The sequence below is a fragment of the Salmo salar genome, chromosome ssa15, assembly GCF_905237065.1.
Source record: "Salmo salar chromosome ssa15, Ssal_v3.1, whole genome shotgun sequence".
Taxonomy (NCBI): domain Eukaryota; kingdom Metazoa; phylum Chordata; class Actinopteri; order Salmoniformes; family Salmonidae; genus Salmo; species Salmo salar.
Window position 1 is genome coordinate 16,865,741 of NC_059456.1, and position 23,878 is coordinate 16,889,618.

Below are 23,878 nucleotides of genomic sequence, written 5' to 3' on the forward strand. Positions count from 1 at the left end.
GGTAACACACACTGACCTAATGCTGAGGTAACACACACTGACCTAACGCTGAGGTAACACACACTGACCTAATGTTGAGGTAACACACACTGACCTAACGCTGAGGTAACACACACACACTGACCTAATGCTGAGGTAACACACACTGACCTAATGCTGAGGTAACACACTGACCTAACGCTGAGGTAACACACACTGACCTAACGCTGAGGTAACACACACTGACCTAACGCTGAGGTAACACACACTGACCTAACGCTGAGGTAACACACACTGATCTAATGCTGAGGTAACACACTGACCTAATGCTGAGGTAACACACACTGACCTAATGCTGAGGTAACACACACTGACCTAATGCTGAGGTAACACACTGACCTAACGCTGAGGTAACACACACTGACCTAATGCTGAGGTAACACACTGACCTAATGCTGAGGTAACACACACTGACCTAATGCTGAGGTAACACACACTGACCTAATGCTGAGGTAACACACACTGACCTAATGCTGAGGTAACACACTGACCTAATGCTGAGGTAACACACACTGACCTAACGCTGAGGTAACACACTGGCCTAATGCTGAGGTAACACACACTGACCTAATGCTGAGGTAACACACACTCACCTAACGCTGAGGTAACACACACTGACCTAATGCTGAGGTAACACACACTGACCTAATGCTGAGGTAACACACACTGACCTAATGCTGAGGTAACACACACTGACCTAACGCTGAGGTAACACACACTGACCTAACGCTGAGGTAACACACACTGGATTAACGCTGAGGTAACACACTGACCTAACGCTGAGGTAACACACACTGACCTAACGCTGAGGTAACACACACTGACCTAACGCTGAGGTAACACACACGACCTAATGCTGAGGTAACACACTGACCTAACGCTGAGGTAACACACACTGACCTAACGCTGAGGTAACACACACTGACCTAATGCTGAGGTAACACACTGACCTAACGCTGAGGTAACACACACTGACCTAATGCTGAGGTAACACAAACTGACCTAATGCTGAGGTAACACACTGACCTAACGCTGAGGTAACACACACTGACCTAACGCTGAGGTAACACACACTGACCTAACGCTGAAGCGGTAACACACACTGACCTAATGCTGAGGTAACACACACTGACCTAACGCTGAGGTAACACACTGACCTAATGCTGAGGTAATACACACTGACCTAATGCTGAGGTAACACACACTGACCTAACGCTGAGGTAACACACTGACCTAATGCTTAGGTAACACACACACACACACACACACACACACACACACACACACACACACACACACACACGTAAAGGCAAACACACAAATACACAGACACTTGGCTAGCCACCCCCACCAGACCCCCACCAGACCCCCAGGGTGCCGTCCCCCACCAGACCCCCAGCCGCCATCCCCCACCAGACCCCCAGGGTGCCGTCCCCCACCAGACCCCCCAGGGCGCCGTCCCCCACCAGCCACCCCCACCAGACCCCCAGGGTGCCGTCCCCCACCAGACCCTCAGGGTGCTGTCCCCCACCAGACCCCCAATGGACCCCCAAGGTGCCTTCCCCCACCAGACCCCCAGGGCGCCGTCCTCCACCAGGCCCCCCAGCAGCCACCCCCACCAGACCCCCACCAGACCCCCAGGATGCAGTCCCCCACCAGACCCCCAGGGTGCCGTCCCCACCAGACCCCCACCAGGCCCCCAGGGAGCCGTCCCCCACCAGACCCCCAGGGTGCTGTCCCCCACCAGACCCCAGGGTGCCGTCCCCCCACCAGCCCCCCAGGGTGCCATCCCCCACCAGACCCCCAGGGTGCCGTCCTAGCGGATCCAACATCTAATGAGATTGTTTTGGTGCCGTTCAGCCTTCATGCGCCGTCGACAGTTTTCCATAGGAATTCATGGATAACATCAGCGCTATCAGGAACACACAGCGTCCCCACTCACCTCCGTGGGTTTATAGCAGTCTATTAAGGATTCCTAGAGAGACAGAGACAGAGAGACACAGATACAAGGAGACACAGACACAGAGAGAGAGAGAGAGAGAGAGAGAGAGAGAGAGAGAGAGAGAGAGAGAGAGAGACACAGATACAGAGACACAGAGAGAGAGAGAGAGAGAGAGAGAGAGAGAGAGAGATACAGAGAGACACAGATACAGTGAGAGAGAGACACGGATACAGAGAGAGAGAGACAGAGACAGAGACAGAGAGACACGGATACAGAGAGAGAGAGACATGGATACAAAGACAGAGAGACACGGATACAGAGAGAGACACGGATACAGAGAGAGAGACACGGATACAGAGAGAGAGAGACACGGATACAGAGAGAGAGAGACATGGATACAGAGAGAGAGAGAGACGGATACAGAGAGAGAGAGACACGGATACAGAGAGAGAGAGACAGAGAGACACGGATACAGAGAGAGAGAGACAGAGAGACACGGATACAGAGAGAGAGAGACAGACACGGATACAGAGAGAGAGAGACAGACACGGATACAGAGAGAGAGACACAGATACAGAGAGAGACAGAGAGACACAGATACAGAGAGAGACAGATACAGAGAGAGACAGATACAGAGAGAGAGAGATAGAGAGAGGGAGAGGAAGGGAGAAAGAGGGAGAGAGTTGTAGATTGTTTACAACGTAAGTGATTTAACATTCCATATCAATAAAGTTTATTGAACTAAATAGAGACCAGAGATTAAGTACAAATGTATATCAGCAGCCAGGCACCTAGAGAGCCAGCAATGCAGGGGTGGTTCAAAACATCATCAATTGATCCTATCCAGAACTGTACGTTGATTAAATAAGTCCTACTGAAGGACAGTTGTCTGTTCTGGCTATATATCCACTTACAAAACATCTGGCAGACTTTTGATTTCATGGCGAAAGTTAAAGCGGGTGTGTATATGTGAAAGAATGCTCTCACTTGCAAGAACAGGGAGCGTTCACTAGTGTGTGTGTGTGTGTGTGTGTGTGTGTGAGCGAGCGAGTGTTTAGCAGTGTGTAGAACAGGCAGTCTCCTTATGATCAGGTCATTAAAACCACACATCAAATCGAAATGAAGTGTGTCACACACTTAAACACATCCTTCTGTAACACACAGTTCTTATGCAGTATTATGAAATGACTATAAATTAGTATAATGTTGTGAAATATTACGAAGATCTATTGAAGTGTTATGAAGTATTATTGAAGGTTTATTGAAATGTAATGAAGTATTATGAAGGTCTATTGAAATGTTATGAAGTATTATGAAGGTTTTGTGAAGTGTTATGAAGTATTATGAAGGTCTTGTGAAGTGTTATGAAGTATTATGAAGGTCTAATGAAATGTTATGAAGTATTATGAAGGTTTTGTGAAGTGTTATGAAGTATTATGAAGGTCTTGTGAAGTGTTATGAAGTATTATGAAGGTCTAATGAAATGTTATGAAGTATTATGAAGGTTTTGTGAAGTGTTATGAAGTATTATGAAGGTTTTGTGAAGTGTTATTAAGTATTATGTGTACCAGTTATAATGGTAATGTTTACAAACATATATTATGATAAATAGAATTCCTTATTGGTAAATGGGGAATTAAGTATAGCCAGTTATAATTGTAATGGCCTAGCAGATAATAAGAAAAGACGATCAGTATTTACCTGGCTAAAAGAGAAGGAATACAATATCTATTGTATACAGGAAACTCATTCAACAATTTTAGATGAAGTTTTGTACGAAAAGGACTGGAGGGGGGAGAATATATTTCTCCCATAGGGCAAAGAAATTCAAAATGGATGATGATATTAATTAACAGTAATTTTGATCCGAATGTGCAAATTGTCCAAACAGATCCTCAAGGTAGATGGATTACTTTAAATATGTTATTGGACCATAAACAGATATGGCTCATTAACCTATACGGTCAAAATAATGATGATCCAAGCTTCTTTGAAAATAAATATAAGAATTGATCAACTCTACAAAGCAACACTAGACTATTATTATGGTGGGAGATTTCAATACAGGTCTTAAATTTCTCTATGGACAGGAAAGGAGGAGGTTTAATATCCTGACCTAGTGAGATATACATGGAGGAGGTTTAATATCCTGACCTAGTGAGATATACATGGAGGAGGTTTAATATCCTGACCTAGTGAGATATACATGGAGGAGGTTTAATATCCTGACCTAGTGAGATATACATGGAGGAGGTTTAATATCCTGACCTAGTGAGATATACATGGAGGAGGTTTAATATCCTGACCTAGTGAGGTATACATGGCGGAGGCTCAATCAAGCTAGTTGTCTTGACTACTTTCTTATGCCATTCTCTCAGGCAACAAATTTAAAAAAGTGTTGATAGGGGACAGAATGCGGTCGGATCATCATAATAATTGGCATATATATTACTCTTACAGAATTTCCACGTGGCGAGGATATTGGAAATTTAATGAAAGCCTACTAGATGATAAATTGTTTAGAACTAGGACAGAAGAATTTGAAACTGACTTTTTCCAGACATAACATAGGTACAGCAGATCCCCTTATTGTATGGGACACTTTTAAAATGTGCCTTTAGAGGGCATGCAATTCAAAACTCATCTCTATAACAAAAAGCAATTTAGGAGAAAAGGGTCCATATTAACAAAGGAAATAGAAGGTCTAACAGAACAGATAGATAGCAATAAAAAACGTTACCATAGAGGCACAGAATAAGTTAGAGGAAAAACAAAAAGAAATGGAGGAACTTATTCAAGAAAGATCCAGAGTAATATATTCTAAAAATAAAAGCGAACAGGATAGAAAATGGGGAAAAAAATGCACCAAATAATTTTTTGCAATATTCTTCAACATAGAAATACCAGATGTGATAGGCATTCAGGCCAAAGAGTTCAATCTTGGTTTCATCAGAGCAGAGAATCTTGTTTCTCATGGTCCGATAGTCTTTTGGTGCCTTTTGGCAAACTCCAAGAGGGCTGTCATGTGCCTTTTACTGAGGAGTGGCTTCCGTCTGGCCACTCTACCATAAAGGCCTGATTGGTGGAGTGCTGCAGAGATGGTTGTCCTTCTGGAAGGTTCTCCCATCTCCACAGAGGAACACCGGAGCTCTGTCAGAGTGACCACCAGGTTCTTAGTCACCTCCATGACCAAGGCCCTCGCCCCCCTCCGATAGGTCAGTTTGGCCGGGCGGTAAGCTCTAGGAAGAGTCTTGGTGGTTCCAAAAATCTTTCATTTAAGAATGATGGAGGCCACTGGGTTCAATTTTTTTCTTCTGAAAACCTGTTTTTGCATTGTCATTATTGGGTATTGTGTGTAGATTTTTATTTAATCCATTTTAGAATAAGGCTGTAATGTAACAAAATGTGGAAAAAGTCAAGGGGTCTGAATACTTTCCGACGGCACTATTTTTACTATTTTATACATCAAAACTATGAAATAACCCATATGGAATCATGTAGTAACCAGAAAAGTGTTAAATCAAAATATATTTTATATTTGAGATTCTTCAAAGTAGCCACCCTTTGACTTGATGACAGCTTTGCACACTCTTGGCATTCTCTCAACCAGCTTCATGAGGTAGTCACCTGGAATGCATTTCAATTAACTGGTGTGCCTTGTTAAAAGTTAATTTGTGGAATTTCTTTCCTTCTTAATGCGTTTGAGCCAATCAGTTGTGTGGTGACAAGGTAGGGGGATATACAGAAGACAGCCCTATTTGGCAAAAGACCAAGTCCATATTATGGCAAGAACAGCTCAAATAAGCAAAGAGAAATGACAATCCATCATTACTTTAAGACATGAAGGTCAGTCAATGCAGAAATTTTCAAGAACTTTGAAAGTTTCTTCAAATGCAGTCACAAAAACCATCAAGCGCTATGATGAAACTGGCTCTAATGAGGACCACCACAAGAATGGAAGACCCAGAGTTACCTCTGCTGCAGAGGATATGTTCATTAGAGTTACGAACCTCAGAAATTGCAGCCCAAATAAATGCTTCACGAGTTCAAGAAACAGACATCTCAACATCAACTGTTTTACATTACATTTACATTTAAGTCATTTAGCAGACGCTCTTATCCAGAGCGACTTACAAAATGGTGCATTCACCTTATGATATCCAGTGGAACAACCACTTTACAATAGTGCATCTAAATATTTTAAGGGGGGGGGGTTAGAAGGATTACTTTATCCTATCCTAGGTATTCCTTAAAGAGGTGGGGTTTCAGGTGTCTCCGGAAGGTGGTGATTGACTCCGCTGTCCTGGTGTCGTGAGGGAGCTTGTTCCACCATTGGGGTGCCAGAGCAGCGAACAGTTTTGACTGGGCTGAGCGGGAACTGTGCTTCCTCAGAGGTAGGGGGGCCAGCAGGCAAGTGGTGGATGAACGCAGTGCCCTTGTTTGGGTGTAGGGCCTGATCAGAGCCTGAAGGTATGGAGGTGCCGTTCCCTTCACAGCTCCGTAGGCAATCACCATGGTCTTGTAGCGGATGCGAGCTTCAACTGGAAGCCAGTGGAGAGAGCGGAGGAGCGGGGTGACGTGAGAGAACTTGGGAAGGTTGAACACCAGACGGGCTGCGGCGTTCTGGATGAGTTGTAGGGGTTTAATGGCACAGGCAGGGAGCCCAGCCAACAGCGAGTTGCAGTAATCCAGACGGGAGATGACAAGTGCCTGGATTAGGACCTGCGCCGCTTCCTGTGTGAGGCAGGGTCGTACTCTGCGAATGTTGTAGAGCATGAACCTACAGGATCGGGTCACCGCCTTGATGTTAGTGGAGAACGACAGGGTGTTGTCCAGGATCACGCCAAGGTTCTTAGCACTCTGGGAGGAGGACACAAGGGAGTTGTCAACCGTGATGGCGAGATCATGGAACGGGCAGTCCTTCCCCGGGAGGAAGAGCAGCTCCGTCTTGCCGAGGTTCAGCTTGAGCTGGTGATCCGTCATCCACACTGATATGTCTGACAGACATGCAGAGATGCGATTCGCCGCCTGGTTATCAGAAGGGGGAAAGGAGAAGATTAATTGTGTGTCGTCTGCATAGCAATGATAGGAGAGACCATGTGAGGATATGACAGAGCCAAGTGACTTGGTGTATAGCGAGAATAGGAGAGGGCCTAGAACAGAGCCCTGGGGGACACCAGTGGTGAGAGCGCATGGTGCGGAGACAGATTCTCGCCACGCCACCTGGTAGGAGCGACCTGTCAGGTAGGACGCAATCCAAGCGTGGGCCGCGCCGGAGATGCCCAACTCGGAGAGGGTGGAGAGGAGGATCTGATGGTTCACAGTATCAAAGGCAGCAGATAGGTCTAGAAGTATGAGAGCAGAGGAGAGAGAGTTAGCTTTAGCAGTGCGGAGAGCCTCCGTGACACAGAGAAGAGCAGTCTCAGTTGAATGCCCAGTCTTGAAACCTGACTGATTAGGATCAAGAAGGTCATTCTGAGAGAGATAGCAGGAGAGCTGGCCAAGGACGGCACGTTCAAGAGTTTTGGAGAGAAAAGAAAGAAGGGATACTGGTCTGTAGTTGTTGACATCGGAGGGATCGAGTGTAGGTTTTTTCAGAAGGGGTGCAACTCTCGCTCTCTTGAAGACGGAAGGGACGTAGCCAGCGGTCAAGGATGAGTTGATGAGCGAGGTGAGGAAGGGGAGAAGGTCTCCGGAAATGGTCTGGAGAAGAGAGGAGGGATAGGGTCAAGTGGGCAGGTTGTTGGGCGGCCGGCCGTCACAAGACGCGAGATTTCATCTGGAGAGAGAGGGGAGAAAGAGGTCAAAGCACAGGGTAGGGCAGTGTGAGCAGGACCAGCGGTGTCGTTTGACTTAGCAAACGAGGATCGGATATCGTCAACCTTCTTTTCAAAATGGTTGACGAAGTCATCCGCAGAGAGGGAGGAGGGGGGGGGGAGGGGGAGGAGGATTCAGGAGGGAGGAGAAGGTAGCAAAGAGCTTCCTAGGGTAAGAGGCAGATGCTTGGAATTTAGAGTGGTAGAAAGTGGCTTTAGCAGCAGAGACAGAAGAGGAGAATGTAGAGAGGAGTGAGTGAAAGGATGCCAGGTCCGCAGGGAGGCGAGTTTTCCTCCATTTCCGCTCGGCTGCCCGGAGCCCTGTTCTGTGAGCTCGTAGTGAGTCTTCGAGCCACGGAGCAGGAGGGGAGGACCGAGCCGGCCTGGAGGATAGGGGACAGAGAAAATCAAAGGATGCAGAAAGGGAGGAGAGGAGGGTTGAGGAGGCAGAATCAGGAGATAGGTTGGAGAAGGTTTGAGCAGAGGGAAGAGATGATAGGATGGAAGAGGAGAGAGTAGCGGGAGAGAGAGAGCGAAGGTTGGGACGACGCAATACCATCCGAGTAGGGGCAGAGTGAGAAATGTTGGATGAGAGCAAGAGGGAAAATGATACAAGGTAGTGGTCGGAGATTTGGAGGGGAGTTGCAATGAGATTAGTGGAAGAACAGCATCTAGTAAAGATGAGGTCAAGCGTATTGCCTGCCTTGTGAGTAGGGGGGGAAGGTGAGAGGGTGAGGTCAAAAGAGGAGAGGAGTGGAAAGAAGGAGGCAGAGAGGAATGAGTCAAAGGTAGACGTGGGGAGGTTAAAGTCACCCAGAACTGTGAGAGGTGAGCCATCCTCAGGAAAGGAACTTATCAAGGCGTCAAGCTCATTGATGAACTCTCCAAGGGAACCTGGAGGGCGATAAATGATAAGGATGTTAAGCTTGAAAGGGCTGGTAACTGTGACAGCATGGAATTCAAATGAGGAGATAGACAGATGGGTCAGGGGAGAAAGAGAGAATGTCCACTTGGGAGAGATGAGGATTCCAGTGCCACCACCCCGCTGGCTCGATGCTCTAGGGTATGCGAGAACACGTGGGCAGACGAAGAGAGAGCAGTAGGAGTAGCAGTGTTATCTGTGGTAATCCATGTTTCCGTCAGCGCCAGGAAGTCTAGGGACTGGAGGGTAGCATAGGCTGAGATGAACTCAGCCTTGTTGGCTGCAGACCGGCAGTTCCAGAGGCTGCCGGAGACCTGGAACTCCACGTGGGTCGTGCGCGCTGGGACCACCAGGTTGGAGTGGCAGCGGCCACGCGGTGTGAAGCGTTTGTATGGCCAGTGCAGAGAGGAGAGAACAGGGATAGACAGACACATAGTTGACAAGCTACAGAAGTGTTGTTTCTTGTATTATTGTCTCTTGTGTCTTTAGAGAACTGTTTCACTTTGATATCCTTTTTCTTTCTTCTTTTCTTTCTGTCCTGATTTTCTCTTTCTTTTCTTCTGTTAACTAGATATTCTTTGTTGTTCTTCGTTAGCTAGCTAGCTTCTTCCAAAAGAGTCCCTAGCAACTGCTTAGCAACTGGTAAACAATTCAGCTAGCTAAGATAACTACAATTTTATGAAAAATAGTTATTTTTCAAAAGCCTATCTTCTTTGTTTGTTGCTTGTTTTTTCTCCTATTCAGTCTTGCAGTTTTCTTTTGCTTTTTTCCGATGTACTTCACTCTAAAAACCATGTAAATTTCAATATTTGTAGGAGCTCATTTTTCAGCTGCTGCTGCTCAAATTGGAGTTCCGGAACATAACATCTGTTCAGAGGAGACTGTGTGAATCAGGCCTTCATGGTCAAATTGCTGCAAAGAAACAACTACTAAAGGACACCAATAAGAAGAAGAGACTTGCTTGGGCCAAGAAACATGAGCAATGGTCATTAGACCGGTAGAAATCTGTCCTTTGGTCTGATGAGTTCAAATTGGAGCTTTTTGGTTCGAACCATCGTGTCTTTGCGAGACGTGGTGTGGGTGAACGGATGATCTCCGCATGCGTATGTCCCACCGTGAAGCATGGAGGAGGAGGTGTGGGGGTGTTTTGCTGGTGACACGGTCTGTGATTTATTTAGAATTCAAGGCACACTTAACCAGCATGGCTACCACAGCATTCTGCTGCGATATGCCATCCCATCTGGTTTGGGCTTAGTGGGACTATCATGTGTTTTTCAACAGGACAATGACCCAACACACCTCCAGGCTGTGTAAGGGTTATTTGACCAAGAAGGAGAGTGATTGAGTGCTGCATTGGATGACATGGCATCCTCAATCCCCCAACCTCAACCCAATTGAGATGGTTTGGCATGAGTCAGACCGCAGAGTAAAGGAAAAGCAGCCAACAAGTGCTCAGCATATGTGGGAACTCTTTCAGGACTGTTGAAAAAGCATTCCAGGTGAAGCTGGTTGAGAGAATGCCAAGAATGTGCAAAGCTGTGGGGTGACTTTACCTTCGTTAATCTGATGACTGTTATTTAATCCACTAACTAGGTTTAACAGATTAAATTAATCATGTAATCATGAAGAGGTTGTTTAACCTGTTAGGGCTAGGGGGCAGTATTGACACGGCCGGATAAAAAACGTACCCGATTTAATCTGGTTACTACTCCTGCCCAGTAACTAGAATATGCATATAATTATTGGCTTTGGATAGAAAACACCCTAAAGTTTCTAAAACTGTTTGAATGGTGTCTGTGAGTATAACAAAACTCATATGGCAGGCAAAAACCTGAGAAGATTCTGAACAGGAAGTGGCCTGTCTGACAAGTTGTTGTTCATCTTGGCTCTTTTTATTGAAGACTGAGGATCTTTGCTGTAACGTGACACTTCCTACGGCTCCCATAGGCTCTCAGAGCCCGGGAAAAAGCTGAATGATATCGAGGCAGCCCCAGGCTGAAACACATTATCGCGTTTGGATAGTGGCTGGTCAGAGTACTCAGACTCAGGCTCGTGCACGGGATGTTTTTATTTTCTCTCTCTTTGTACGTATACACGCTTTCCCGGTTGGAATATTATCGCTTTTTTACGAGAAAAATGGCATAAAAATTGATTTTAAACAGAGGTTGACATGCTTCGAAGTACGGTAATGGAATATTTAGAAATGTTTTGTCACGAAATGCGCCATGCTCGTCACCCTTATTTACCCTTTCGGATAGTGTCTTGAATGCACGAACAAAACGCCGCTATTTGGATATAACAATGGATTATTTGGGACCAAACCAACATTTGTTATTGAAGTAGAAGTCCTGGGAGTGCATTCTGACGAAGAACAGCAAAGGTAATAACATTTTTCTTATAGTAAATCTGACTTTGGTGAGTGCTAAACTTGCTGGGTGTCTAAATAGCTAGCCCTGTGATGCCGGGCTATCTACTTAGAATATTGCAAAATGTGCTTTCACCGAAAAGCTATTTTAAAATCGGACATATCGAGTGCATAGAGGAGTTCTGTATCTATAATTCTTAAAATAATTGTTGTGTTTTTTGTGAACGTTTATCGTGAGTAATTTAGTAAATTCACTGGCAGTGTTCGGTCGGAATGCTAGTCACATGCTAGTCACATGCTAATGTAAAAAGCTGGTTTTTGATATAAATATGAACTTGATTGAACAAAACATGCATGTATTGTATAACATAATGTCCTAGGGTTGTCATCTGATGAAGATCATCAAAGGTTAGTGCTGCATTTAGCTGTGGTTTGGGTTTATGTGACATTATATGCTAGCTTGAAAAATGGGTGTCTGATTATTTCTGGCTGGGTACTCTGCTGACATAATCTAATGTTTTGCTTTCGTTGTAAAGCCTTTTTGAAATCGGACAGTGTGGTTAGATTAACGAGAGTCTTGTCTTTAAAATGCTGTAAAATAGTCATATGTTTGAAAAATTGAAGTTTTTGCATTTTTGAGGTATTTGAATATCGCGCCACGGGATTACACTGGCTGTTGAGTAGGTGGGACGCGTCCCACCTAGCCCATAGAGGTTAAAGAGTTACCATCTCCTGAATTAACCTCTTGGGGCTAGGTGGGACGCTAGCGTGCCACCCGTGGTGCACTCCATCAACAGCAGGTGCATTTCAAGAGCGGCAAATTTGAATCCAAATAAATGTCAAAATTCAAATTTTTCAAAAATACAACTATGTTACACCATTTGAAAGATAAACATCTCCTTAATCTAACCACGTTTTACGATTTCAAAAAGGTTTTACGGCGAAAGCATAAATTTAGAGTATGTTAGGACAGTACATTTACAAGAGTTGTGTGTAATGTTTTGTCAAGTCAAAGACAGGGTCACCAAAACCATAAAACCAGCTAAAATGATACACTAACCTTTTACAATCTCCATCAGATGACACTCCTAGGACATTATGTTAGACAATGCATGCATTTTTAGTTCTATCAAGTTGATATTTATATCCAAAAACAGCGTTTTACTATGGCATTGATGTTGAGGAAATCGTTTCCCTCCAATAACCGGCAGTCAAGTCAGCGTCACAAATTAAATAATTAAAATTAGAAAACATTGGTAAAATATTATATTGTCATTTAAAGAATTATAGATTTACATCTTTTGAACGCAATCAACTTGCCAGATTTAAAAATAACCTTACTGGGAAATCACACTTTGCAATAATCTGAGCACTGTGCCCAGAAAAATACGCGTTGCGATACAGACTAGACGTCATGTTGGGGAGATCTAAAATCGAAAATACTATGTAAATAATCCATTACCTTTGATTCTCTTCATCAGATGTCACTTCCAGGTATCACAGGTCCATAACGAATGTAGTTTTGTTCAAAAAAGCTCATCATTTATGTCCAAAAATCTCCGTCTCGTTAGCACATGATGTAAGCCAGCCGGACTTCTCGTCATGAACGAGGGGAAAAATATATTTCCGTTCGTTCAAACATGTCAAACGTTGTATAGCATAAATCATTAGGGCCTTTTTAACCAGAACATGAATAATATTCAAGGTGGACGAATGCATAGTCTTTTATAACGTATTGGAACGAGGGTACCCAACATGAAGTAGCGCGCCAGGTGTCTAATGGGACATCACCGTTCCATGGCTCTTGTTCGGTCAGATCTCCCTCCAGAAGACTCAAAACACTTTGTAAAGGCTGGTGACATCTAGTGGAAGCAATAGGAAGTGCCAAAATATTCCTAAACCCCTGTGTTTTTCAATGGGATAGGTTTAAAGTCAATACAACACATCAGGTATCCACTTCCTGTCAGAAAATGTCTCAGGGTTTTGCCTGCCAAATGAGTTCTGTTATACTCACAGACACCATTCAAACAGTTTTGGAAACTTTAGAGTGTTTTCTATCCATATATAATAAGTATATGCATATTCTAGTTACTGGGTAGGATTAGTAACCAGATTAAATCGGGTACATTTTTTTTATCCAGACGTGCAAATGCTGCCCCCTAGACCCAACAGGTTAAACTCTATAAAACAGTTATCTATTATAAACATTAATAAACAGTCATCTTATTAATCATAATTTCTTATCATTCTGAACAGTCGTAACCTCATGCATCTGCAAAAACCCGAGCCTTACTCATGATTCAGTATGACACCAATTGGTTTATTAACAACTGATTTACTAGCTAACTAAATAATAACATAGAATAAACATACACACTTACTACATGAGACAAAGGTCCCTAGTGGACCGACAAAATAAAATGGCTTGTTACAACATAGATGGAGAGGGGGGGAGAGAAAAAGTTCACTTATCGTCGAGACATTTCAGAATTATTCTCACAGTAACGTAAGTCATATAGTTTGCCCAGGAACCACCAGCTGTTTGGAGTAAGAAATTATGAATGCATTTACGTGTGAAATGCCTTCGATCGTCATCTATCTCCATCAACACCAAGCCTTCTTGGAAAGTATTTTGGTTGAGTCTCCTGTAGGTGTAAGGCTCTGATTGTCCACAAGAGGTCACAATGTCCATCTTAGCTGTCTGGTCTCCAGTCCATTCCTCAGAACAGCTACTTAACTTCCTCTCTCCACCTCGGGTAGATAGTAAAAGTTCCAAACCAGTGTCCTGGTCTGATAGGTGAGTTAATTTCTTCACCTCGTGTTGAGGTTCGTTTCAACCATTTCAAACGTACATCGCTCCCCATCACGTTTCCTTGTCTAATGTTAATTTCGTCGGCAATGCTTTATATGCACTCTCATCAAAGGGGACGCTCCGTCCGGCTGACATTCTCTCCGACCTCACTCAGGGCGTGGCTAGTTACTTACGTACAATTCATAGGATATTGATTCTCTTATCCCTCCTAAAATCACATTCATATCTTATCAAAAATACTTTCATCAGTGTTCATAACATATTGGATGGAAACTTGACAGATAAAGGGGGTATCATTTCCAAGTTACAGTATTTGGTCAATACAGTTTTTAATATCACAAAATTAAAACCAATCTTACATTTGTTTTCCATAGTTCCCCACATTCTTCATGTTATAATTATTTTTTCCATTATCCATGTTTGGAAGTTAGAGTTTTGGGCGGGCAAAAGACTCTCTAGACAAAGGCATTCCTTTGCTTGATACTAAAAGGTAAAGAGAGAGTTCTCTCCTGCTTAAATTTACGACCGGGTGTAGAGGTGTCAAACCCCCCCACAGTTCCCTCCACAGTTCCCCCCCTCTACGGGTGGGAGAGGGTCTGGCTATTGTCAGCAATTACCAAGCTGATCTGTCCCATTGTGATCTTCACAGGACAGTCATGACAGCTGTCAACAAGGCAAAGGGTTGGCAAATTTGAAGAATCTAAAATCTAAAATATATTTTGATTTGTTTAACACTTTTTGGTTACTACATGATTCCATAATATGTGTTATTTCATCGTTTTTGATGTCTTCACTATTATTCAACAATGTAGAAAATAGTAAAAAAATAAATAAAGATTAACCCTTGAATGAGTAGGTGTGTCCAAACTTTTGACTGGTACTGTGTATATTTACAAAATAAATATATGGGAGATTGGAAATGATGCAGAAAATTACATCAGTATTAAAGCTGATTTACCCCCCCGCCCAAAAAATAAATAAATAAATAAAATATTTACCTGTAGTTTGACAATTCTCTCATCTTCACTGTTGACTTCCAGCAGGTCATCAATATCTATCTCTACCTGCGGCATCTCCTCTTCCTGTAACACAAGACACACACACGTAACCGATGTGAAATGGCTAGTTAGTTAGCGGTGGTGCGCGCTAATAGCATTTCAATCGGTGACGTCACTCGCTCTGAGACCTGAAGTAGGGTTTCCCCTTGCGTTGCAAGATCCGTGGCTTTTGTGGCGCGATGGGTAACGATGCTTCTTGGGGTGTCAGTTGTTGATGTGTGCAGAGGGTCCCTGGTTCGAGCCCAGGTTGGGGCGAAGAGAGGGACGGAACCTACACTGTTACACACACACACAGTCAGTGATAGAAACACCAGAATGTATTACATATGAAGATCAAGCACGACAATGGGATACTACAGGATGTCGTCACGGTATCTCTGTACATTCAAAATGTGTTCCTTGTCCGTAGCTTTATGCCTGCCCATACCAGTACCCTAACGCCAACCACGGGGCACTCTGTTCAAAACGTAGACATCAGAAAACCTCTTGCCCACACCACGCCATCTACCCGGGAACAGTAGAAACTGGGATTCATCCGTGAAGGGCACACTTCTCCAGCATGTGCAGAAATTCGTTGGTTGTGTAAACCCAGTTTGTTTTAGCTTGTTGTAGCCTGCCTGCTGCTCGCTAGCTTCACTGGTAAACACATGGATTTAATGTTAGCTAGCAAGCTAATGATGTTGGGTAATGCACTGATAAACACCATGTAGCATGTCACTTATTTAGGATAGCTTGACAGATTTCGGATGAAGTTTGTAGACATGTTACCATCAGTCGGTCCGTACTTCAGAATGTTTCCAAAGCACCAATCACTACGTTGTAACGTTGGGTCAGCTAAATGCGTAGCATCAGGTTTATATGTCTGCATAGCATTGTCTTAATTGCTTATTTCTGAACATTAACTCTTGTTTTGCGCCTTTTTTATTCTCAGGAACGTAGACACCAACCCATACTATTCTGTTCCATAAAGAAGTCAGCCAGACAACAACCCATACTATTCTGTTCCATAAAGAAGTCAGCCAGACAACAACCCAAACTATTCTGTTCCATAAAGTAGTCAGACAGACAACTACCTATACTATTCTGTTCCATAAAGAAGTCAGGCAGACAACAACCCATACTATTCTGTTCCATAAAGAAGTCACCCAAACAACAACCCATACTATTCTGTTCCATAAAGAAGTCAGCCAGACAACAACCCATACTATTCTGTTCCATAAAGAAGTCAGGCAGACAACAACCCATACTATTCTGTTCCATAAAGAAGTCAGCCAGACAACAACCCATACTATTCTGTTCCATAAAGAAGTCAGCCAGACAACAACCCATACTATTCTGTTCCATAAAGAAGTCAGCCAGACAACAACCCATACTATTCTGTTCCATAAAGAAGTCAGGCAGAGTTGGCACCAGATAGACTTGGGTCATCATTCAAAAAGAGATTCCTCTCTGGCCACCTGGGCATATTTCCAAACTATGTTTGTATATAATGATTTCATTGTTTATTAGCTTCTATGGGCTAGGTGGGACGCAGCCAGTGTAATCCCGTGGCGCGATATTCAAATACCTTAGAAATGCTATTACTTCAATTTCTCAAACATATGACTATTTTACAGCATTTTAAAGACAAGACTCTCGTTAATCTAACCACACTGTCCGATTTCAAAAAGGCTTTACAACGAAAGCAAAACATTAGATTATGTCAGCAGAGTACCCAGCCAGAAATAATCAGACACCCATTTTTCAAGCTAGCATATAATGTCACATAAACCCAAACCACAGCTAAATGCAGCACTAACCTTTGATGATCTTCATCAGATGACAATCTTAGGACATTATGTTATACAATACATGCATGTCTGTTCAATCAAGTTCATATTTATATCAAAAACCAGCTTTTTACATTAGCAGGTGACTAGCATGTGACTAGCATTCCCACCGAACACTTCTGGTGAATTTACTAAATTACTCACGATAAACGTTCACAAAAAACATAACAATTATTTTAAGAATTATAGATACAGAACTCCTCTATGCACTCGATATGTCCGATTTTACATTTACATTACATTTAAGTCATTTAGCAGACGCTCTTATCCAGAGCGACTTACAAATTGGTGCATCCAGTGGAACAACCACTTTACAATAGTGCATCTAAATCTTTTAGGGGGGGGTTAGAAGGATTACTTTATCCTATCCTAGGTATTCCTTAAAGAGGTGGGGTTTCAGGTGTCTCCGGAAGGTGGTGATTGACTCCGCTGTCCTGGCGTCGTGAGGGAGCTTGTTCCACCATTGGGGTGCCAAAGCAGCGAACAGTTTTGACTGGGCTGAGCGGGAACTGTGCTTCCTCAGAGGTAGGGGGGCCAGCAGGCCAGAGGTGGATGAATGCAGTGCCCTTGTTTGGGTGTAGGGCCTGATCAGAGCCTGAAGGTATGGAGGTGCCGTTCCCTTCACAGCTCCGTAGGCAATCACCATGGTCTTGTAGCGGATGCGAGCTTCAACTGGAAGCCAGTGGAGAGAGCGGAGGAGTGGGGGTGACGTGAGAGAACTTGGGAAGGTTGAACACCAGACGGGCTGCGGCGTTCTGGATGAGTTGTAGGGGTTTAATGGCACAGGCAGGGAGCCCAGCCAACAGCGAGTTGCAGTAATCCAGACGGGAGATGACAAGTGCCTGGATTAGGACCTGCGCCGCTTCCTGTGTGAGGCAGGGTCGTACTCTGCGAATGTTGTAGAGCATGAACCTACAGGATCGGGTCACCGCCTTGATGTTAGTGGAGAACGACAGGGTGTTGTCCAGGATCACGCCAAGGTTCTTAGCACTCTGGGAGGAGGACACAAGGGGAGTTGTCAACCGTGATGGCGAGATCATGGAACGGGCAGTCCTTCCCCGGGAGGAAGAGCAGCTCCGTCTTGCCGAGGTTCAGCTTGAGGTGGTGACCCGTCATCCACACTGATATGTTTGACAGACATGCAGAGATGCGATTCGCCGCCTGGTTATCAGAAGGGGGAAAGGAGAAGATTAATTGTGTGTCGTCTGCATAGCAATGATAGGAGAGACCATGTGAGGATATGACAGAGCCAAGTGACTTGGTGTATAGCGAGAATAGGAGAGGGCCTAGAACAGAGCCCTGGGGGACACCAGTGGTGAGAGCGCATGGTGCGGAGACAGATTCTCGCCACGCCACCTGGTAGGAGCGACCTGTCAGGTAGGACGCAATCCAAGCGTGGGCCGCGCCGGAGATGCCCAACTCGGAGAGGGTGGAGAGGAGGATCTGATGGTTCACAGTATCAAAGGCAGCAGATAGGTCTAGAAGGATGAGAGCAGAGGAGAGAGAGTTAGCTTTAACAGTGCGGAGAGCCTCCGTGACACAGAGAAGAGCAGTCTCAGTTGAATGCCCAGTCTTGAAACCTGACTGATTAGGATCAAGAAGGTCATTCTGAGAGAGATAGCAGGAGAGCTGGCCAAGGACAGCACGTTCAAGAGTTTTGGAGAGAAAAGAAAGAAGGGATACTGGTCTGTAGTTGTTGACATCGGAGGGATCGAGTGTAGGTTTTTTCAGAAGGGGTGCAACTCTTGCTCTCTTGAAGACGGAAGGGACGTAGCCAGCGGTCAAGGATGAGTTGATGAGCGAGGTGAGGAAGGGGAGAAGGTCTCCGGAAATGGTCTGGAGAAGAGAGGAGGGGATAGGGTCAAGTGGGCAGGTTGTTGGGCGGCCGGCCGTCACAAGACGCGAGATTATTATTTTATATTATTTTAAAATAGGTTTTCGGTGAAAGCACATTTTGCAATATTCTAAGTAGATAGCCCGGCATCACAGGGCTAGCTATTTAGACACCCAGCAAGTTTAGCATTCACCAAAGACAGATTTACTATAAGAAAAATGTTATTACCTTTGCTGTCTTCGTCAGAATGCACTCCCAGGACTTCTACTTCAATAACAAATGTTGGTTTGGTCCCAAATAATCCATTGTTATATCCAAATAGCGGCGTTTTGTTCGTGCGTTCAAGACACTATCCAAAAGGGTAAATAAGGGTTACGAGCATGGCGCATTTCGTGACAAAAATGTCTAAATATCCCATTACCGTACTTCGAAGCATGTCAACCGCTGTTTAAAATCAATTTTTATGCCACTTTTCTCATAAAAAGCGATAATATTCCGACCGGCAAAGCCTGTTTACATTCAACGAGAGACAGGGTTCTATATGGAACACATTTTGGTTCAGTGCAGAGGAACTCTTAGGGTTCTATATTTGGTTCAGTGCAGAGGAACTCTTAGGGTTCTATATTTGGTTCAGTGCAGAGGAACTCTTAGGGTTCTATATTTGGTTCAGTGCAGAGGAACACTTAGGGTTCTATGTTTGGTTCAGTGCAGAGGAACACTTAGGGTTCTATATTTGGTTCAGTGCAGAGGAACTCTTAGGGTTCTATATTTGGTTCAGTGCAGAGGAACACTTAGGGTTCTATGTTTGGTTCAGTGCAGAGGAACACTTAGGGTTCTATATTTGGTTCAGTGCAGAGGAACTCTTAGGGTTCTATATTTGGTTCAGTGCAGAGGAACACTTAGGGTTCTATGTTTGGTTCAGTGCAGAGGAACACTTAGGGTTCTATATTTGGTTCAGTGCAGAGGAACTCTTAGGGTTCTATATTTGGTTCAGTGCAGAGGAACACTTAGGGTTCTATATTTGGTTCAGTGCAGAGGAACTCTTAGGGTTCTATGTTTGGTTCAGTGCAGAGGAACACTTAGGGTTCTATATTTGGTTCAGTGCAGAGGAACTCTTAGGGTTCTATATTTGGTTCAGTGCAGAGGAACACTTAGGGTTCTATATTTGGTTCAGTGCAGAGGAACTCTTAGGGTTCTATATTTGGTTCAGTGCAGAGGAACACTTAGGGTTCTATATTTGGTTCAGTGCAGAAGAACCCCTAGGGTATATAAAGCAAGCGATAGAACATTCTTGGATCCAAAACGGGTAGACGTCCACAGTCCTGCAAAATGTAGAATATAGAACACAGCAGAATGAGAGAGAGAGATAAGTGGGTCATGGTGATTATATGGGGTCTGTGGGGCTGAGGACATGATGATGATGATGATGACGAGGAGGAGGAGGAGGAGTGGGCGTCTGGAAATGTCAAAGCTCAGCTATCTAATCTGCTGCGCAACACGGTGAGAGAGAAGGGAAGATCCCTCCCCCATTGAGACAAAGAGAGTGGTAGAGGAAGGGAAAGGTTAAAGAGAGGAGAAAAGAGAGAAGCTCTCTCTCCCTCCTCTCCCTTTCCCTCCTCTCCCTCTCCCCTTCCCTCCTCTCCCTCTCTCCCTTTCCCTCCTCTCCCTCTCTCCCTTTCCCTCCTCTCCCTCCTCTCCCCTCCCTCTATATTCCCCTAAATACATCCTGTAGCTGTAGTGTTCCTTAGATGGATGAAGGGATACAGTGAGCTGTGGAATGAAGAAACAGCTAAGTGAATCACACTGAACAGGATTAAAGAACAGTGAAGGGATACAGTGAGCTGTGGAATGAAGAAACAACTAGGAACAGAAAGAAGGCTGTGAGTCTTCAAAATAATGGTGTTAATGTTTATAACCCATTAAAAAGTCTTGATGTTTATATAAAGGGTCCTAGCTGGACTGACTGGCTGGTCTCTCTCTAGTGATGTTTATATAAAGGGTCCTAGCTGGACTGACTGGCTGGTCGCTCTCTAGTGATGTTTATATAAAGGGTTGTATCTTCCTGGTCTCTCTGGGGAGGAACATGACAATATGAGGGGGGGAGAGAGAGAGAGACAGAGAGAGACAGAGACAGAGAGAGAGACAGAGAGAGAGAGAGAAAAAGAGAGAGAGAGACAGAGAGAGACAGAGAGACAGAGAGAGAAAGACAGAGAGAGAGAGACAGAGAGACAGAGAGAGAGAGAGAGAGAGAGACAGAGAGACAGAGAGAGAGAGAGAGAGACAGAGAGAGAGAGACAGAGAGAGAGACAGAGAGAGAGAGAGAGAGAGAGAGAGAGAGAGAGAGAGAGAGAGAGAGAGAGAGAGAGAAAGAGACAGAGACACAGAGAGAGAGAGAGACAGAGAGAGAGACAGAGAGAGACAGAGAGAGACAGAGAGAGAGAGAGACAGAGAGACAGAGAGAGAGAGAGAGAGACAGAGAGACAGAAAGAGAGAGACAGAAAGAGAGAGAGGGAGACAGAGAGAGAGAGACAGAGAGAAGTCATGCAGAAAAACAGCTCCTGACTTGTTATAACTTTTTGGTTGTTAAGAGCGAGATTGACACGACTAAATTAGCAAAAAATGTATAGGTAATCAAATTGTACAACTGAAGATCAACACAGGAGGAAAATATTGACAGAGAGTGAGTTAAAAAACCAATCTTCATCGTGGTAGCTAGCCAAATTCAAATCTGTCAGCTAGCTTACCGTCTAGCTCTAACCATTTACTGGTGGTAACCATAGCAACATGGCCACTGAGGCAGCGCTAGCAGCGACAGCAACGGTAGAGACTGAGATTTCGCCGTTGTTTTTTGAATACCCAGCAGAAATCAAATCAGAGAAGGGAAGAATCAACTTTAAACACAGAATTCTGAGGGAGAACCCAGAAACTTTGTTTGCCGACTGCTCACAAAACGGGACTGTCACAAACCTGTTATTTTACACAGACCACACTACTGCCTGGCATACAGCTGTAACCAGGCATTTCAGCTATACCACGAAGAAAGGCATCTGCAAGGGAAGGCAAATCCACATTTTTGAGGACAGCGATAAGGACCAGGAAAACAGGTTTCTGACGGTAAACATGTATCAGAGCGGCACTATCATGGTCCAGGGCAGTGAGGCTGCACTCAGCTCTGTTGTGCAGGACTTCCCCACCCTAAGGAAGATAGCAGAAAGCAAAAAAGAAAAGGACAGCACCCCGACCTCTCCCCTCACCTCAGGCACCCCAACAGCAGGACTATCCTCCCCCCTGCCTGCCTACAACCACCAGAGCCAAGACCACACTACCATCAGCCTGTTGAGAGACAGGCTGGCTCTGTTAGAAGTATGGGTTACTGAGCTGAAGGAGCAGCCCCCCAGCTACACCACCACCAGCCCAGACACAGAGCTTCTACAGGACCAGATCAACCAGTGCAGGACCCAGCTGAAGAACTCTGTCCAGGAGCTGAGAGAGAGCCTTACCACAGCGCTTGAGGAGGTAAAGGCCACCATGAGGAGAGAGCTAGTGCAGGTAAAGGAGGAGATGGCAAAGGAGTTGTCTGTCATAAAGAGGGTGCTACAGCACAGAGAACAGACTGTAGAGACTCCTAGAGAGAAGCTGCAGCCCCTCACCACCCCTAACAACCCCACTGACCCACCTTTACCCACAATCCCCCCATACCGACAACACTTTACCCACACCCCCAGTCAACAAAGAGGCCCACATAGAGACACCTACTACAGAGAGAAGCTCTCTGGCCCCCCTGACACACCCCCACACACCCCTCCATGTAGACAGGCCCTGTGTACTCCAGCCACAGACCGTAAATGCACTAATCTGGTAAAACCCACTGAGGTGGCCATCCTCATTGACTCAAATGGGAAATTCATCCAAGAAGATACTCTTCCCCCAACACAAGGTGTGCAAAATATGGTGCCCAAAAACACAAGATGCACTCCACATCCTGTCCCAGCCTGACTTTGGCACACCAGGCCACATTATTATTCACACCGGCACTAACAACCTGCGAGAGGAACAGGAGAGAGTAGGCAGCCTGGTCAACAGAGTAGCAGAGAGGGCCTCTGAGTGGTTCCCCAACTCCCACATCACCATCTCCACTCTGCTGCCCCGCAAAGACTTTCATCCCCGTACCATTCAGAAAGTCAAAGCTGACATCACCAGAGGGTGTGGCCTACTCCCGAACGTACACGTTGCTCACCCCCCAACAATCACCCCAGAGCATCTGCACGACCACTCCCACCTGAGGAAGCAGACAGTAGGGATGTTTGCCACGTCTCTAAAGGACGTGGCACTTGGTAGACAAACACCCCATGCTGCACTGGACAGAGGAGCACCCAGAGACCCCTACCAGACCACTGCACCACCAAGGAGCCCCAGGCCCCTTCAACGCCACACCAGACCCAGTGCACCCCACAGGCCCCATCCACCCCCAGAGCATCACCACTTCCATCGGCTTAGCCAGACCAGACCGGGCCCAGCCTATTATCCCGCACCAGACCACCACCTCTACCAGACCAGAGAGGAAGTCCAACGGCCCAGACCTGGCCCCCCTCCACCTCACAGGGCCCAACAGCAGGACCAGCGCAGCTACGCGGAGGTCGTCAGAGGACAGGATAACCCTGTAGGATTAAGTGAGATTAAACAGCTCCTCCAATACATCTGCACTAAACTGCACTAAACACACACGGACGCATACACACACACCACACACACACACCCCTATTGTACTAGAATTTACTTGTTCAATGAATAGGAATATTTAACAGAATAACAGAATAAATGTTAGCTGATATCCTGTTTATTTCACTCTTAACAACTTATTAGTTAATAGTTACTGTATTTCTGACTGCTATTCTTTCTTTTTGCAACATGAAATCACTATCAGTTAGCATGTGGAACATTCAGGGTCTAAACTCATCAACCTATCTTTCTGGATACCACATTCACTCACAGTAAAGAAGGCATCAATCTAGCAGTACGAAACATCAACTATATATTCAGGCAAACGGCAAAAGAAGCACAATTGAAATGGATAAAAAACAAAACAAAAAAAATCACAGATGACAACTGGTTTGATGCAGATTGTAAAATTATAAGGAAAAAACTTAGAACACTATCCAACCAAAAGCACAGAGACCCAAATAATGGTGAATTACGCCTTCATTACTGTGAGACTTTAAAACTCTATAAACGTACACTCAGAACCAAAAAAGCACAGTACA

The 23,878-nt window shown here is 44.9% G+C and overlaps 1 protein-coding gene across 1 annotated transcript in view; it reads right to left on the minus strand.

Moving 5' to 3' along the window:
* Positions 1-23,878, minus strand: part of LOC106571001 (protein phosphatase 1 regulatory subunit 14C) — a 48,248-nt gene that overhangs the window by 3,044 nt on the left and 21,326 nt on the right. Inside the window, exons 2-3 of the mRNA XM_045695492.1 lie at positions 14,895-14,978; positions 1,982-2,014 (exon numbers count right to left, since the gene is read on the minus strand). Coding sequence (XP_045551448.1) covers positions 1,982-2,014; positions 14,895-14,978 — 117 coding nt within the window. The remainder of the gene's footprint in view (positions 1-1,981; positions 2,015-14,894; positions 14,979-23,878) is intronic.